General features: G+C 39.0%; 1 protein-coding gene across 1 annotated transcript in view; it reads right to left on the bottom strand.

Annotated features, from left to right (window-relative positions):
- KIAA1328 (KIAA1328 ortholog) overlaps positions 1–15691 on the bottom strand; it is a 168759-nt gene that overhangs the window by 32677 nt on the left and 120391 nt on the right. Inside the window, exon 9 of the mRNA XM_062513410.1 lies at positions 786–970. Within this exon, the coding sequence (XP_062369394.1) occupies positions 786–970 (185 nt within the window). The remainder of the gene's footprint in view (positions 1–785; positions 971–15691) is intronic.

Below are 15691 nucleotides of genomic sequence, written 5' to 3'. Positions count from 1 at the left end.
TGTAGCTGTGCCTTGGAAGAGATTAACCTCAGCCACTGTTTGGGTCCAGGCTGATGATACCCTTTTGAAAGTTTCTTCACAGGGACTGCTTTTTAATGTTGGTATGGTCTTAACCAATAACACAAGTTATTTGTTCCTCTGAGAACTGCACCACATTTCTTCTCATTTTGCCATTTACTTTATTTTTATGCTGACATATACAGCAAACTGGCTGACAAGTTAAAATAAAAAAAAATACAAAAAAAAGCTAGTTCATAATTGAACCAAGGATTATGTTCAAGGCTAAGCAGTGAAACATCCAAGCTGCTTTTGTTCCCAACCTTTTCTCTTTGTAAGAGAGAAAAGATTGCATCTCTGCTCCTTAAGTGGAGGCACTAAGCTAAGGGCAGGATAGGTTCTAGCAGTACAGTCATCCCTGTGTAACAAAATAGCAGGCTGTGAAGGTGAAGTTGTCACTCAAGGAGGAAAAGAATGCAAAGATTCCATTTAAAGAGCAAACCCCACAGCACTTATTCTCACTGCCTTTTGGGAAAGTAAAAAAAAACAATCATTGAAGGAATTTCCTGAGATTGTGGGGCTACTTGTTTCTCTTCCATCAGGAAGAGCAGACAGGATCACCACTTGCTATTTAAAATATTTTTTATTTTTTTTAAATGGAGCTACCACCTTCTCTTAGGTTGTTTTAAACACCTGCAAACCTCTTCCTTTAATTGTGCATTTGACTGATATCCTTTTGAACACACCAGCACACTCATGACCCTGCAATGGAGTATGCTTCTCCTCACCTTTCCTGGACCTGGTGCCTTTCTTCTTGGTCTGCATTAGAGGGCTCTGCCCATCATCCACATTTGCACCAAAGCCAACCATTTTCTTCCCTGAAGTGCTCCCACGACTGCTCCCTGGTTTTCTGGAGTTTTTGCTCACTGGAGGTGTCCTCAACAAATAATCTTCACCTTTCACCACTGGGACACTGGGAAGAAAGAAATATTGCACTGTTATATGATGCGTTCAGCCCATTAACACTGCACCCAGCTCTCCACCCAACTTTTACTCTACAGAAGCATAAACATCATGCTGCTGGTTGAGCTCTTGTTGAATCCATTTATAATTTCTGAAAGCAGTATGCCTAAGGCTTGAACAGTTACCAACCCACTTTACCAGGAGTCTTTGGTTATCAGCAGCCAGCAGCACCCTGACAACTGTATTTGGAGTTTTGCAGCATTAGGCACATTTCCTAAAGCATTAGGTCCTGGATTTCTTGAGTGGTTAGAACAGCACCAGTGGGATGAAGACATGCAAATGAGGATGAAGACAGACTTTGTCCAGCACAATGGGCCAAAATTGGAAGAAAGGATAATCAAAAAAAATGTTCATTTTGCTAGAATAAAGGGGAAACAAAGAAGATTATGTGAAGAAAAATCTGAAATTTTTGTTTGCAAAAGGGAAGCAGATGACAGAATTATTTTTATTGGAAAGGACCTTTGAGATCAACTGAGTACAACTGTCATGGCCACTGCTAAACCACATCCCCAAGCGCCATATCTACATGTTCTTTTTAAAAGCCTCCAGGGACAGTGAGAAGCTGATTCAAGAAGAAAATGGATGAGAAGAAAGGAGACAAAGAGGTGAAAGTGATGAACAGAGGTACTTTTAAACAGGACAGAGAACATTTGAGGAAACTGGTGGGAGAGAATCTGGTGCAGAAGTGCACTACTTTGAGTAAAGTGAGAAAAAAGAAAGTTGACCAGAACCATTATGATTCAAGATGAACTTCAAGACACAATCGTAAACATTGCATGGACAGAACCAGGGGGGAAATCTGGTGATGGGGAGCAATCACAACCTCACGCTCTGCAGACACAGGTATCTTAAAAAGTTCTGGGCAGACACGAGGCTATGAAGACCCACATTTCTCTCAGTAAAGAAAAGCTACTGTTTTCAAATTCTGCTTTCTGGGAATATCTACTGCTTTAAATGACAATTCCCAACATATGTAAGTCATTAGTCCCTGTCATAAAAGGCCCATTTATAAAATAAATTTAACGTATTTTAAAAAGTATCTTTATAATATCCACATGAAATAATACAATTTATCCCAAGGCTGTATTTATCTACTTGTAATCCTGGAAGTGACAAACAGTTTTCTGAAACTATTAGAAGATTAAACAAATCTTAACAGCTGGACTCTGCAATTCTAGAGGTCTTTTCCAATCTAAACCATTCTATATTTCTATGATAAATCATTTTCCTGTTTAAGCACCAATTTTACACTGGCAACCTAAAGACTGTCACTGAGCTTTTATTAGTTAGGATACAGCTTCATGGAGGTTGAATCATGAGAATCTTTTACCTAGAAGCTTGTACTGATTGAAGTTATGGTAGATCTGAGAAAAAAACCAGGAAATTATAGCTAAATTAAAAGTCTCCCATCAAAGTGCTGTATAAGATATTGTTTAATAGGGCCCACTAAGCCTGTTGGACAATTAGTATTACTCTTGTATTATTAATGCGGAACAGTATATAATGGCTTATGACCTATAATAACTGACTGAAGTGTTGGATATAACTTCTCCAAATAACCTCCGTTTACTTTAGGGCTTCTAACTGTGTGACCACTAATAATACTGCAAAATGTTTTTAAAATTTATGATCTATGGACTAAATTAGTATCTTACTTTAATTATATGAAATTATTAACCTACTAATTCCTGCAACTACAAGAACACTAAGAGGTGGTTTTGGATGCTAGCAACTGCTTTAAAGAGTCTTAAACATGTAATATTTGTACAGATTTCTCTGATAAAACAGGACCTGATATCTCAATTGCCTGTACTCAGGATGATTAATGGCATTTAAAAAAACCAGATAGGTTGTCATAATTTGGATGCTTTTTGAGTTGCTGAAAGAACATTTGATTACAACCTACAGTCCTCATGTGAAGACAGTGACCTTTGGCATGCAGATAAGGAGGTGATTACTCAACTGAGTATCCTTCTGAATGCTCTATCTTCTACATGGTGCCGTTACCTTTAGAATATGAGTTCTGTTTTAAATACTGCAGTGGCAGAGGCAATTCAAACAGGAACAGACACCAAGAATAAGTTACATAAGCTAAGTACAATAAATAAGAAAAGCATGTGTATTTACATTTTAACCTCAATAAACAACTAGAGCCTCATTGTTCAGTATATAATAGAAGAGAGCTCATACTAAAGTTTTCCTCAAGTAAAGGATAGAGTCCCAAATCTTAAAATGGCACTTAATCTGAAAGGTGTACAGACTAAAAAGGGAAAGAGATAACGCAGAGAGAGAAAAAAAAAATCCAGTAATTAACTATCTACCACAATTAAACAAAGAAAACATAAGGGGAAAAAAAATCTGTTTCAGAACATAATTACTTATTCACCTCTGGAATAATTAGTAAAACAAATGATGTGACCACTGAAACATGTAAATTTAAACTCATCATATGGTCAAAGGGAATCAGCTATTTATATCTGGAGAGATTTAGCAGTGAAAGATTTTCTTGTCTATTTTCAAATCCAACTATCTATCATGTCATTCAAAGGCACCATGGTTAGTAGGACTTCCTGCAGGTCACCACAATATCCAATGAATTTTCATGGTACTCCTGGAAACTGCCTAACAGAGAAGACTGTCTAAATAAAGACTTCATTAACCTACCCACCCTACACACCAAGGCAGGAGATGTAGTGACCAAAAAAGAAGAAAGTCTCAGCACTGCTACCTCATTATGAATATCCAAGCACACCATCACCAAAGGAAAACACACTTTGAACATTCCTTCCATCCTGTCTGAGCCTCATATCGCGATATCCCTGCTGAGCGCGAATGGCAAATTTAAATGTCATTCAGGACCCATTGAATACTGCTAGTATTTGCATTCCTTAAAAAGTAGAAAAACATTAACCTTTTGTTTTATTGAATTAAAATGCCATGGAAATGCTGATGTAGTCTTTAGAGACTGAAATACTTTTACCAAGAAGAATAGCTGTCATTTATTAGACACAAAGAACAATTACTTGATAGGATGCTTTCTGACAAAAAGCAGATTGGTATTCTCATCATAGAAAAGGCATTGTAAAAAAACCCAGCACAGACCTCTGAGACTTGAATAATTTAAAGCTGCATTTGGTGCAATTTGAATTTTTCTTTAGGGAGGCAAAGTTAAATACCTTTAATTTGTTCTAATTATTTCAAATTTGCAAGTTAATTATGGCTGATCATTAAATAACAAAAAGGACTATCGTCTCCATAGAGTTTTACCTCCTACCCTCTGCATTACTTAAGCTAGATTTTAGTATGCATGAATTAACTTTCTAAATAATCACACGGTTTGACTAAATGGCTCAGTAAAATGAGCTCTGATCCTCACAATAAGCATTAATGGACATTAGAAAGGCTATTGGGACCCATGTTACTTACATTATAAGTATTTTTAATGGGGTCTTATTTACTAATCTTTATGTACTGTTCAAGTTAGGGCATCATATAGATACATTATTCTGGTTTATAATAGAGGAAAGTCAGTTCTTCAAGATACTAAAATAAATGTCCACTTGGAGCCAACTAAATTAATTTTTAAACTAATGCAGGAAAACTCTGATAGAATATAACTTGTTTTAGCTGCTGATCCTGATGAATCAATCCAACATAATGGCAGCCTTGTTCTGCAAATGGAGTTTTGCAGATCTGTTGAACCACTAAGCAACCCAAGCAGTTCAGGCTCTTGCCAGAGTCATGCATACCATCAGTGAGTGATTTACCTCACCCACGAGGCTTCCCTGCTCCACAACCAGCATTCAGCTGACTGGGTTCCCAGTCTTTCATCCCAGATTTGGATGCTCACCTTTCGCTGAATTCTGATCTTTCCATGAATTTTTCAGTACGGATCAGTAGCATTCAGAGAAAAAATTAATGTTGTAACTACTCAGAAGCCCAAAACGCGAGGCAATTCATGCCTCCACTATGTATGTTCAACAGATGGCTGCTTTAATGGTACCCTACTGCACTCTGCTGAGGCAAGGGCTTGCGAGTTTAACCATCATCAAACTAACAGATTGCCGTGGTAGGTTAGCTCCAAAAGCAAACATGTTGAAATGTTATTTTCCTGTTCCGTAATTTCTGTTTTAAAAATAAAATAATTAACAGTTCATGTGTGCAATCTGCTGCAATTATATCAGGCCAAGAATGCATAACACTTAATGATGCAAAACTGGTGATAAGTAGACAACCCAAGCAATACGTTTTTGTAGCTGGAACCTGAATTGCCATTTCAGATGCAGTTTGACAAACAGGCTGAAAATTGCCTCCTCCCCTGCCACTTTGGCTGGGAGTGTTTTCCAGCCAGATCAGTTTCCGGAGTCAGCTCAGTATAAAGCAGCAGCACTATAAGCACTGGGACAAAAGAGAAGATGCCAGGACCTTCTTTTCAGCAGGGATCCAAATTTAGATCAGTTCACATCAAGCTTGTTATCAAACAGCATTTTTGAAAACCACCCATTCAAAAGTGGGGCTGCTTGGGAGGTTGATTGTCTGCACAGCAAATAAATAAAAACATATTTCTAGGGAGAAAAGAAGCACCGTAGACTTTGGATGAGTGGATCTGAAAACAATTGGCAGCGGTCTACTGAAAAACTACAACTTCTCCAGTCCCCTCAAGTGGACCTGAGAAGAAACATGTCAGAATATACAAGCCAGTAGAGCAGCACACAGGAAAGAAAGATTGATCTACTTGCTACTGCTTTCTGCAGGGTGTACAAATCCACAGGGCAGCTGAGCAGAGCTGCTAGGGAGGTAAGAGAATTGCAGGTGAGGAGGAGAAGCACAGTGTGAACTTCAGGGCAATCTCTCATCACTGAATACCATCACCTTTCCCTTCCTGAAAAAAAAAATTTTTTTTTACCTCAGCATTTTTTCCTCCCTTTAAGGAGTAGGAGAAGTCCTATTCCAATACAGAAGTTGCAGACCATATTCAAGCCCACAGTGAGATTTCATGGGCCAATTATGAAATTTGGCATTTTGAGGCTTATGTTAGATGCATCAGCATGTTAATGGCACTGCTGGGATCCAGTGAATGACAATAAGAAACAGCTGCTTTCCTTTCTAGAGAGCATGTGCATTTAAAGCTTTGAGATCACAGAATCAGAGAATAGTTTTGGTTTGAAGGAACCTTTTAAAGGTCCCCTGGTCCAATTCCCTTGCAAGGAGTAGCGACATATTCAACTAGAACAGATTGCTCAGAGCCTATCCAAAGTGACCTTGAATGTTTCCAGGGCAGGGGCACCTACCACCTTTCTGGGCAACCTGTACCACTGTTTCATAGTGAAACATTTCTTCATCACATCTAACTTCAATCTGTCAACTAAGCTGAAAAGCATGACCACTTGTCCCATAGCTACAGATACTATTCAAAAGTCTGAAGTCTATCTTTCTTAAAAAAAAAAAATAAAAAACACTTTAACCATTGCAAAGGTGCAGTCAGGTTTCCCCAACACCTTTTCTCCCCCAGCTGTTGTCAGGACCACATCCATCTCCCTTCTCAGATATTATTTAGGCAAAAGGCAGGAGGGCAGGGACAGGTAGGGAAACACTTCAACAGTCAGTGAGAGTTCTGGAACTGAAATATAAATATTATCAAATCTCCTTGTAATAAAAGGATTTTTCATCACAGAAAATAGACAGTGATTGCCTACAATCTACATGTTATTATGCAGACAATATATTGCTGAGCTGTCATGCAGAGATTTCATCTCTTACAGCACTGTTCAGGCTCAATGCCCTTGAATCCAGCAATGCCCATGGCTGTGTCAGGTTTCTCTGTTGTTTTTCAGTTTTTCCCTCCTGTTGAGCTCTCTCGAACCTACTGCATTTGGTTTACTTTTCTCTCATCTTGGAGGTGATATACTGGTACCTATGTTAAAATCTTTTTCCATATCTGAAGTTGTACCAGAGTACAGCAATCCATAGCATGGCTTCCCCAGACCACTTTTTCAGAGACCAGTTCCTTCCCCATTCCCTCAGTGCCTGGTGCTCAAGCATTTAATTCTGCCAGCAAGAATTGAGACCACATATCCTCTTAATTAGCAATGACCTATTAGATCATACCAGTAACAGGTGAAACCCTAGCCCCACTGAATCAATCAAAATACTGCCTTTATTTTCCATGAAGTCAGGACTTCACTTAATACACATGGTTAGAGGTCCATTTGTAGCAAGTATCAAGCTAAGTTTAAGCTAGAATTATATTCATGCCTTTCCTTTGAAGGCCTCTCTTTCCTCTGGTTTAAGTTCACTACATTTCAACTCCCTACCAGCACCTTTCCAACATATCTGAGTTTTCCTAATAAACAGCAAAATTACAGCTGTGATTATTTTTTATCTTTTCTGAATTCAATGAAAATTCTAGCATAACGGCCACAGAGAAATGGCCACAGGAAAGAAGACCGGACAAGCTTCAGCAGGGCAAAATTCAGTGGCTGTGTGTTTGGCCTTTCTTATAGAGCAGAGTAGAGCAGCTGTCATTCCAGCAAAGTCTGCTGTCAGCCTTCACAAAAGAAATTCATGTAAATGTCAAGTCACAGGTATAAAAACAATCCTTCGAAACAGTGTCTGTATATCTCAAAAGCCTGCCTGGCTGTCATCAGTCAAAGCACCACGAGGAATGATGCAAAAGCCTGTTTAGGACAAAGTTTTTGAACTAAATCTAAACTTCTTAAGTACATCAGGCAGTATTACTCTCCCCTTCCAAAGGAGAATTACATGCTCTTCAGCAAAGTGAATGCCAGTCCTACTGCCTTATCCAGCACCACTAGTGTCTGGCTGAGAGGCAGCCCCAATCACAAGATACCCATTGAAATGCCATATGCAAGCTATATCCTGAACAAACATGCCCCAAATTGGATCTCAATTTGGTTGTGATAAAGACATAGAAGAACAACACATCATCTTTTCTCAACTTGGCTCACTGAGAACAAAAGGTGTCACCGTGGATTGGCTGCATTTCAAAACAGGCTGTGGCAGAGATGGGTGCGGGTGTGCAGGTAACCACCTTTGCTAAGACTACTAGTACACAAACACTCTCTCCTCTACAGAAGTTTCCAGACAGGCTGATAGATGTTGATAACAGCAGCTTTCGGTAAATGAGCAGCAATTGTAAAAGCCTCTTTTCTGATCATGGATCATATAATGGAGCAATCATTTGCTAAGGGTAACAGACAAGACATCAGAGGAGGGACACACAAAGAGTTGAACAATAGACACGGGGTTTTCAGTATGCCCCTCTACTAATATGTTCTGAAGAAATTCCTCATTGGAGAAACAGACATATAAGATTGCACTTTTTTGTGCAGGTATTAAGAGTTTCACATGCACAGAAAATCTGGAGTTTTGGAGGATCAGAACAGTTGAAAAAGACACAGCAACCACAGTTGTTTCTGTTAATTGACAAAGTTACAGTTGATTGATGCCAAGTTTCAATGCTTAATATACCAGTACAACAAATTTTCGTACCTGCTTTCTAGGCGAGGAAATGAAGGAACAAAGCTTCAGATTTCTCACACCAACAGAAGCTAAAATTAACAACCACTAAACTGGGCAAATACACATATCACTAAGGATCCTGAGGTGACTTTCTGGGCCTCTGACAGCTCTCCTGATATCAGGGAATATGTCACAGTTAAAGTCTTTCATAAATGCATCAAATTCCATAATAAACACAAATAGAGGTTATATACTGTCGATTCTTTTGAGACTGCAGAATCTGATTTCTTTAACTTGGAACTATTATCACTGAAAACAACACAGAAACACCCTTGCAGGATCCATATTTTTCCATGAAATTTCTGTCCTCTTATTTTAATCACCTTTATCTGTACCACAGGATGATTGAATCAAGTAGGTTAAGCACAGGTTACTACAGGTCTTTAGGGTTATAGTGTGTTAGTGTCAAAGTCTTACAAATCTTGGGACTAGTGAACTGGGAAGCCGCATTGCTTTCCTTATTTCAAAAAGCCATTTGGCTCCTCTGCCAAATACAAACCTGACATGAGTTTTGATTTTTGTTTTATAATGATAAATACAATCGTGGTAAAATTGTGCCAGGTCTGTAACTACAAATGTATATGGTATCCTAAATATTCTCATACTACAGTATCTTTTTAAATGGCGTTATACACTACCCCAGATCAGTTAGAAACACCCCTCCTGATGCATCTTCACACTTCATTGGCCTTTTTTCCATGATTAAATCACATCTGTGGGACATGGTCACTCTATGATTAAAGAGTATATTAATGATTTACCACTACACTAGTACTCATCCATATTATATTGCTTAGTAAAATGAAAACACTGAGATTGTTTATTGATCTGCTTAAAAAAAAAAATCCTATATCCTGAAAAGAAGTAAATAGAGAAGTTGAGACTTTGGACTTTACTCTGATTAGTAGATTACCATGCCCAACAAATGGAGATTTGACAAGATAGCTCCTGGTAAAGATTTAAAATAACAATTTTAGCCACTTCAGTTGCCTTAAATTCACTGAAGTTACATATTTCACAGAGCATGCTTGATGGCTAGTGACTGTAAAATCAAATATTTATTGCAAGCGCAATACAGACTTAGATGCCTAAATAATGGCATGCAACTATAAAAACCATGGCCTGTGCCCCACAGAAAAACCAACACACTAAAGATTTCCTTTCAGTGCATATATGTTATGTGAATTTGAGAGCACCACCAAATATTGACTCAACCAAGATGTTTACAGATTTAACATGTTTTTGCACTTGTATTTAGAAAATATTCAGATAAAATAGAATTGAAACCAGATGGAAACCACTGCCTCACTAAAAGGCACATATCACTGAGATATGTATTGGGATTGCTCTGATGTCCAGTATCAAGGGGAAGAACAAAGAGAAGAGATTCTGGCACAAGACTGTTTGCCACGAAGCTTTGGGCTCTAGGCTATCAGTTCCCAGCCTCTGGAAACCCTTTTGGTCCAGACACAAGTGATTCTTGCCATCTTAGAGCTACCGTTATTGATTTTGAAGTGTGACAGTCTACCTTTGCATATGTTTGTTACAACCTGGTAGAAATATGTGTCCAGCAGATACCATGAGTGCCACTCTGACACTGTGATGTGGGTTTAGGGATTTGCATTATTTGTGCTGCCAAACCATCTTAGCCCTACTGAGTCCACAGCTGGTATATAAACTTAGCCCATCTCTCAGAGACATGGTTTACTCAAAAAGGATGTGGAGATGTAAATGGAGACCAAGGGAATACAGAGTTGAAAAGAAGGATTAACTATGCATTGATCAAACAGAAGAGCATGTAGTTATACAAAGAGGCGAAGACTGGCACTATTGACAGAAGACTGGAGACACTTGCAAATTGTTTAGTTTCAAATTCTTGTGCATGCTAGAAGCCACCCAAAAGCATTTCCACAAAGGAGAGCTGATGACTTGTCACTGCAGTTGAGTTCTAATGCTTTTTCCCCCAGATCACCAGTGAAATATTTTGAGTATGGTTTAGATTTTAGGTGGATTTACCAGACAGAAACCATCTTTGTGATCAGTGTGATGAAATCCATTCATTTGAAACTCACCAAATTAGGATTAAGAGCGAGGAGGGGAAAAAAGCACTCTTAAAAAATTTAGGACAAAAAAAAAAGAAAAAAAAGAGCTCAAAGTCATAAAATGTAAAATAAGAAAGACATTGTCAGAAAATACAGATGGAGGCAGAAGTCACCATGACATGACCCAGTAAAAGACAGAAAGAATTAGGGAATGCAGTAGCAGCACATGGCTGAAATTTAATCCAGCACACAAAAAAATTCTGAGTGCCACATAACTGATGGAGTAAATAAGAGGTGGTGGCAGAGAAAATAAAATAAGGAACAGCTTTATGACTTCTAACAGACAACTGGCCCCTGAAGGTGAGTTTAAAAGAAGCAAAGCAGACAAGACCTGAAGAAGCAGCCAAGATACCCATTTGGAAAACTTATTTTGAAGTAGGTGAATGAATACTGACTGAGCAATTAAAGAAGACTTTAGAGTAGTCAAGGTGCAAGAAGGACTAAAGCAAGAGGTGTTGTTTTAATGGTTGGCACAGCAAAAGGATATTTTGGCTGCAAAGGAGAAGGAAGCTGCAATAGCTGTCAGCAGCCCAGATGCATGCAGAGGAGAGTGATCCTGAGGTTATGAGTCTGAGTGGCAGGGAGGATGTGGCATTATCAAAATCAGAAGTGAAGAGAGATTCAGAAGAAAAAAGTAAGGAGTTCTGTTTTGGCCAGATTAGGAATGATCTGAAGGCAAAACAACTGGGATTATGTGTCAGAGAGGCAGTCAGATATGCAAGACTAGATGGAACAGAGCAGAAGGTTTAAGAGTTATTGGCAGGGAGATGATAGCCAAAATCCGTGTAACAGGATGTTGTCATCCAGTGGGTACAGAAATCTCCAGTCAAATCAAGGAGTGACTAAATCCCTTCCCTGCCACCTCACAGTTTCCTACCTACTTTCAAATGAAATTATCTAAAATAGTGCTGCAAAAACATGCATAAAAAAACCTGACTTTCCATAAAATCTAAAGATCATACTGTTTCTAAAACTAGGGCAACCACTAAATGAAAGTTAACCCGAACAATAACTTTAGCTAAACTTCAGGTCACATGCATTTAATATAATGAGATGAGGAATATGAAAAGGCCATTCATAATGGAATTCATCGAGTTAGGAATGCCATGCTTAGCTGCCTTATAACATATAATTAATGATCCTATAAAAATCCAACAGTACGAACTCTCCCAGCTGCCCGCAGAACTGTTCTTTATGCTGGGTAGGGCAAGCAAGCATCTGCTTCTACAAATACTGCCCTTTGAGAAGCTCAAAAGCTTTTTTCCCCCTTTTCCATCAGGGACCACAGTGCCATTTCCATGACATGTTGAGCTTTGAACCATTACCCAAATCAGACTATAGCATTTGGCAACCCAGTACACATCTGTCATGATAGACTGGTTATTGGTCAAATGTTAAAGAAAAAGTCATTAACTCTCTTCCATTGCTTCTAATACCCCACCTTCCTCCAGATTATAAATAATCCCCACTAAACCCACTCTCTGTTTATATTCTTCTAACACAACAGTGAAATATATATTGCCTGGAGATCTGTCTTGCCTTATACCACTCCCAGCCATTTGGTACAACAAAAGATGTTTTCTCTCCATCAAAAGGCCTGATCTGTCCTGAAGCACTGATGCTTACATTCAAGGTTAAAGGATTAAGGCCTGAAGCACTGGGTACCAGAGAAAATGAAGCCAAATATCGAAAGAAACACAAAAATCAATCCTCTTCACTGCAGGAGCAGTGTGAAGAACAAATCAGCTGGGCTGAATCTAAAATTTTCTCTGCGTGGGTCTCAAAAATTAGCACTTTTATAAATATAATGGGTAGTTCTGCAAAGCCTCAGCAACCATTCAAAGCCACAGAGTTCAACTCAATACATCAGTATGGTCTGGGAAGTTTTATGTCAGAATAATTCAGTGGCAAATACACAAAGTCCACTTCAGAGCTGGGAGAGCACGTGTGCTGTTATCTTTGTAAGTAGTCTGGAAATCTGCAAGTGGCAGAACCTAGTATTTACTGAAGTTTGCCCTTTGCTTCAATTCTCTGAGTGCTGAAGTGCAGCCAAGGTCACAGGAGGGGTGGGGGAGTGGGTTTTAGCTTAGTGCAGCTGTGATCATGGGCAGAACAGCAGGGTACACAGGATTTCTTGCTTAACTTTATAATACCAATAGCTTTTGTTCTTAGTCCTGCCCCATCAGTTCTGATATAAGCTTTAAATGGCATGAAAGTTGTGCGGGCAGGTTTAAAATTTCCTGATTTAAAACTACCTTCTAGAACATTTTGTTTTATGAGGTTTTTCTAAACTTTTCCAACTGATAAATTTCTGTGACATATGAATGTCTAGATTAAACAAAATATTCTCTTCATCCAAGATTACACATAAAAATAAAAAGTAACAAAATGGTATGTCTGAAGAAGTAATCCACTCCAACTTATAAAAATAGAATTCAGGTTTTCAAAATTCAATTCAGAAAGTAAACTAACAGTGTGTACACTTTCCCATAAAGGAGGCATCTGCAAATGACTTGCAAAAATGTCTCTCACTGTCTGCAAGTGTTGGCAAGGAACAAACCCCTTCAGGAGACACATGCATTTCACATATTTCAACTCAAAGAAAAAATTCTCCAAGCATTTTCAGTTTTGATGTGGGATATTACCAGAACCAAACCCATGCAGAACACTGTCAGGAAATGCAAGTTTTGTGAAAATACCAAAGCACTTGTGTTTTAACAAGCCTGTTTTTACCAACTGTCCTCCTAAGCTTAGCAGTGTTTTTAATGCCCGAGTGTCTGTGCTTTTTTGAAGACCTCACCTGCAGGCTGAGTGTATCTGCCTATGGAAACCACTTATAACATTTCCTGCTTACATCTTTTACCTACAGTCACTCAGTAGGATTCCTGCTCAAGGTTACTTTGGACTGCAATGGGAATGATGTAATAGTGCTGTGTGCAGCAGATGTGATCATGAGAACAGAATCAGCATAATTCAGGTAAATGTTAGATAGGCAGCTTGAAATCACTGTTGCAGTTGAAAGTAAACCTGAAAATTAGATTACTGAAGCAAACGGATCAGCAGAAATGAACTCCACTCTCTCCAGTCCGATGAGGATCACTGCCTACCCTAACAAAAAGCCCCCAACATTAAATGCATGCATAGGGATATGTAAGAAATTGTCACACACTCCCCTTTTATGCTTTTACTAACCACATCAGAACAAAAACCTTCACCCTGTACAAGAAAACCTACTACCTTCAGAGTCTGCACGTGGCATTAATGAAGCAAAAATGTGTGTCTAACTCTGACTGTACTCTCCCATACGTCACAGCAGACTCCAGCAGCCATCTGTTGGAGGGATGCTGTGCCTATATATAGCTAGACACCACCACGAGAGAAAGAAAAACTCATATCTGCACCTAATTCAGCGTGTGCACTATTGGCAGATCTGCAAGCACATTTGTTTTTTTTGGTTTTTTTTACCGGCCAAACAAGTGTTCACTCCACAAATATCCTGTCTAAAAATGATCCAAACTACAATGTAAAATTATCTGGAACAAGAAAGTAACTCAGTTGTTAAAGGAGCACTAACAGGTGGGTAAGCAGCTTCCAGATACACAGATTTTATGGGCCATTTGCAAGCACAGTTGATTTCATCCCAATTTAATGTGCCAGTCTGCCAAAACAGCAACTAGAAAAAAGAATTTCCAACAAAGTGTATTGAGTACATTCCTAAAAGTTGGCCAAGTCCTATTCAGATACACCTCAAGAGACCAAGGACAACTGAGAGATGACCTGAAACCTGGGAGTCTTGGACAGTGTGCCAATTGCAGCCCTGGTGAGAGTTTCTCCTTCAGAGGCTAGGGACCTGGACACACCTCATGACCTGGGAGGTGACGTGCTGCAATGAAGAACCAAAAAGAAAACTCCTCATAGGAAACCAAATGGGTGCTACCATTGTTTTTCCAATTATCTTCTCAAAAACAGGAAAAATGGGGCCAGCAAAAGTCAGGCCAGCAGTAGCAAAACCGTGTGATTGCATGCAATTTTTATTTTACATTTAAATTATTTGGAGGGGGAAATTAAGTGAATAAACCTGGATATGCCTGGGACAGCAGGGGGAGCTGCGAGTCTGCGTTCCTCTGCAGGTCTCTTTAATTGCATTGACTACTTGCACAAAAGTACACAAGTGTGCTTGCACATCACCTCAGAAAGATGCCTGTACGTCTAACAAGCCTCAGAAAAGAGAGTTCGTAACAAAGCATTAAACAAGGAGCAACAGATAATTGTCACCTTCTCTCACTAGATAATAAAAATAGTTACACCATAAACATAAAAATCTTTTAAAAGACCCCTGACAGCACTCCCTCCTGGAACTATCACCATAGCAATGAGTATCCAAGTACAGAGGAAGTACCGCTGAATCCTGTGTTTGATATTTTTGAGTAACTAAAAATACAAACTGGAAAAAATACTCATGGGTGATTTGGAATAAGGCACATGGAAATAAAGAGCCTTCAATGAAATTAAAAACGGCAAATTCCACCTGCAAATCTTTAATACACCAGGTAAGAATCCTTTCACCAGGTAGCATACATTGAACAAGTGCCTGCAGATAACTGTAAACACATCTGATAGCTGCTGTATCCAACAATTCCTATTTAGAACGCTTTGCACGGGTCTGTGTGGAGGCTTAGTGGCAGAATTGTGTGAAATCCAAGGCAAGGATGCCCGTTAGAGAGAAGGCAGTAAAAAGCCACACTGGCAGAGCTTTATAGGAAACTTAAGACTCAGAAAAGCAGGGAATCTTGAATGTTAAGATTTAGCTGTGCTCTGGGGAGGGGTGCCTGCAAAGTGAAAAACTGTGTATCCTCAAGTTGGTGGCATTAAATACATCTTACTTCCATGTCATTCAGATCAAAGTTAAGATTAAATGAAGGAAGGAAGAGTTTTAAAATTCTTCTCCCAGACGCAGATGTCAGGAGTACACACAAAAGCAGGTGCTGGGTGTATTGATCCTACTGAATACACATGGAGTGGGTACT

Source organism: Cinclus cinclus, chromosome Z (assembly GCF_963662255.1).
Source record: "Cinclus cinclus chromosome Z, bCinCin1.1, whole genome shotgun sequence".
Classification (NCBI taxonomy): domain Eukaryota; kingdom Metazoa; phylum Chordata; class Aves; order Passeriformes; family Cinclidae; genus Cinclus; species Cinclus cinclus.
This window is presented reverse-complemented; position numbering and strand designations above follow the sequence as displayed.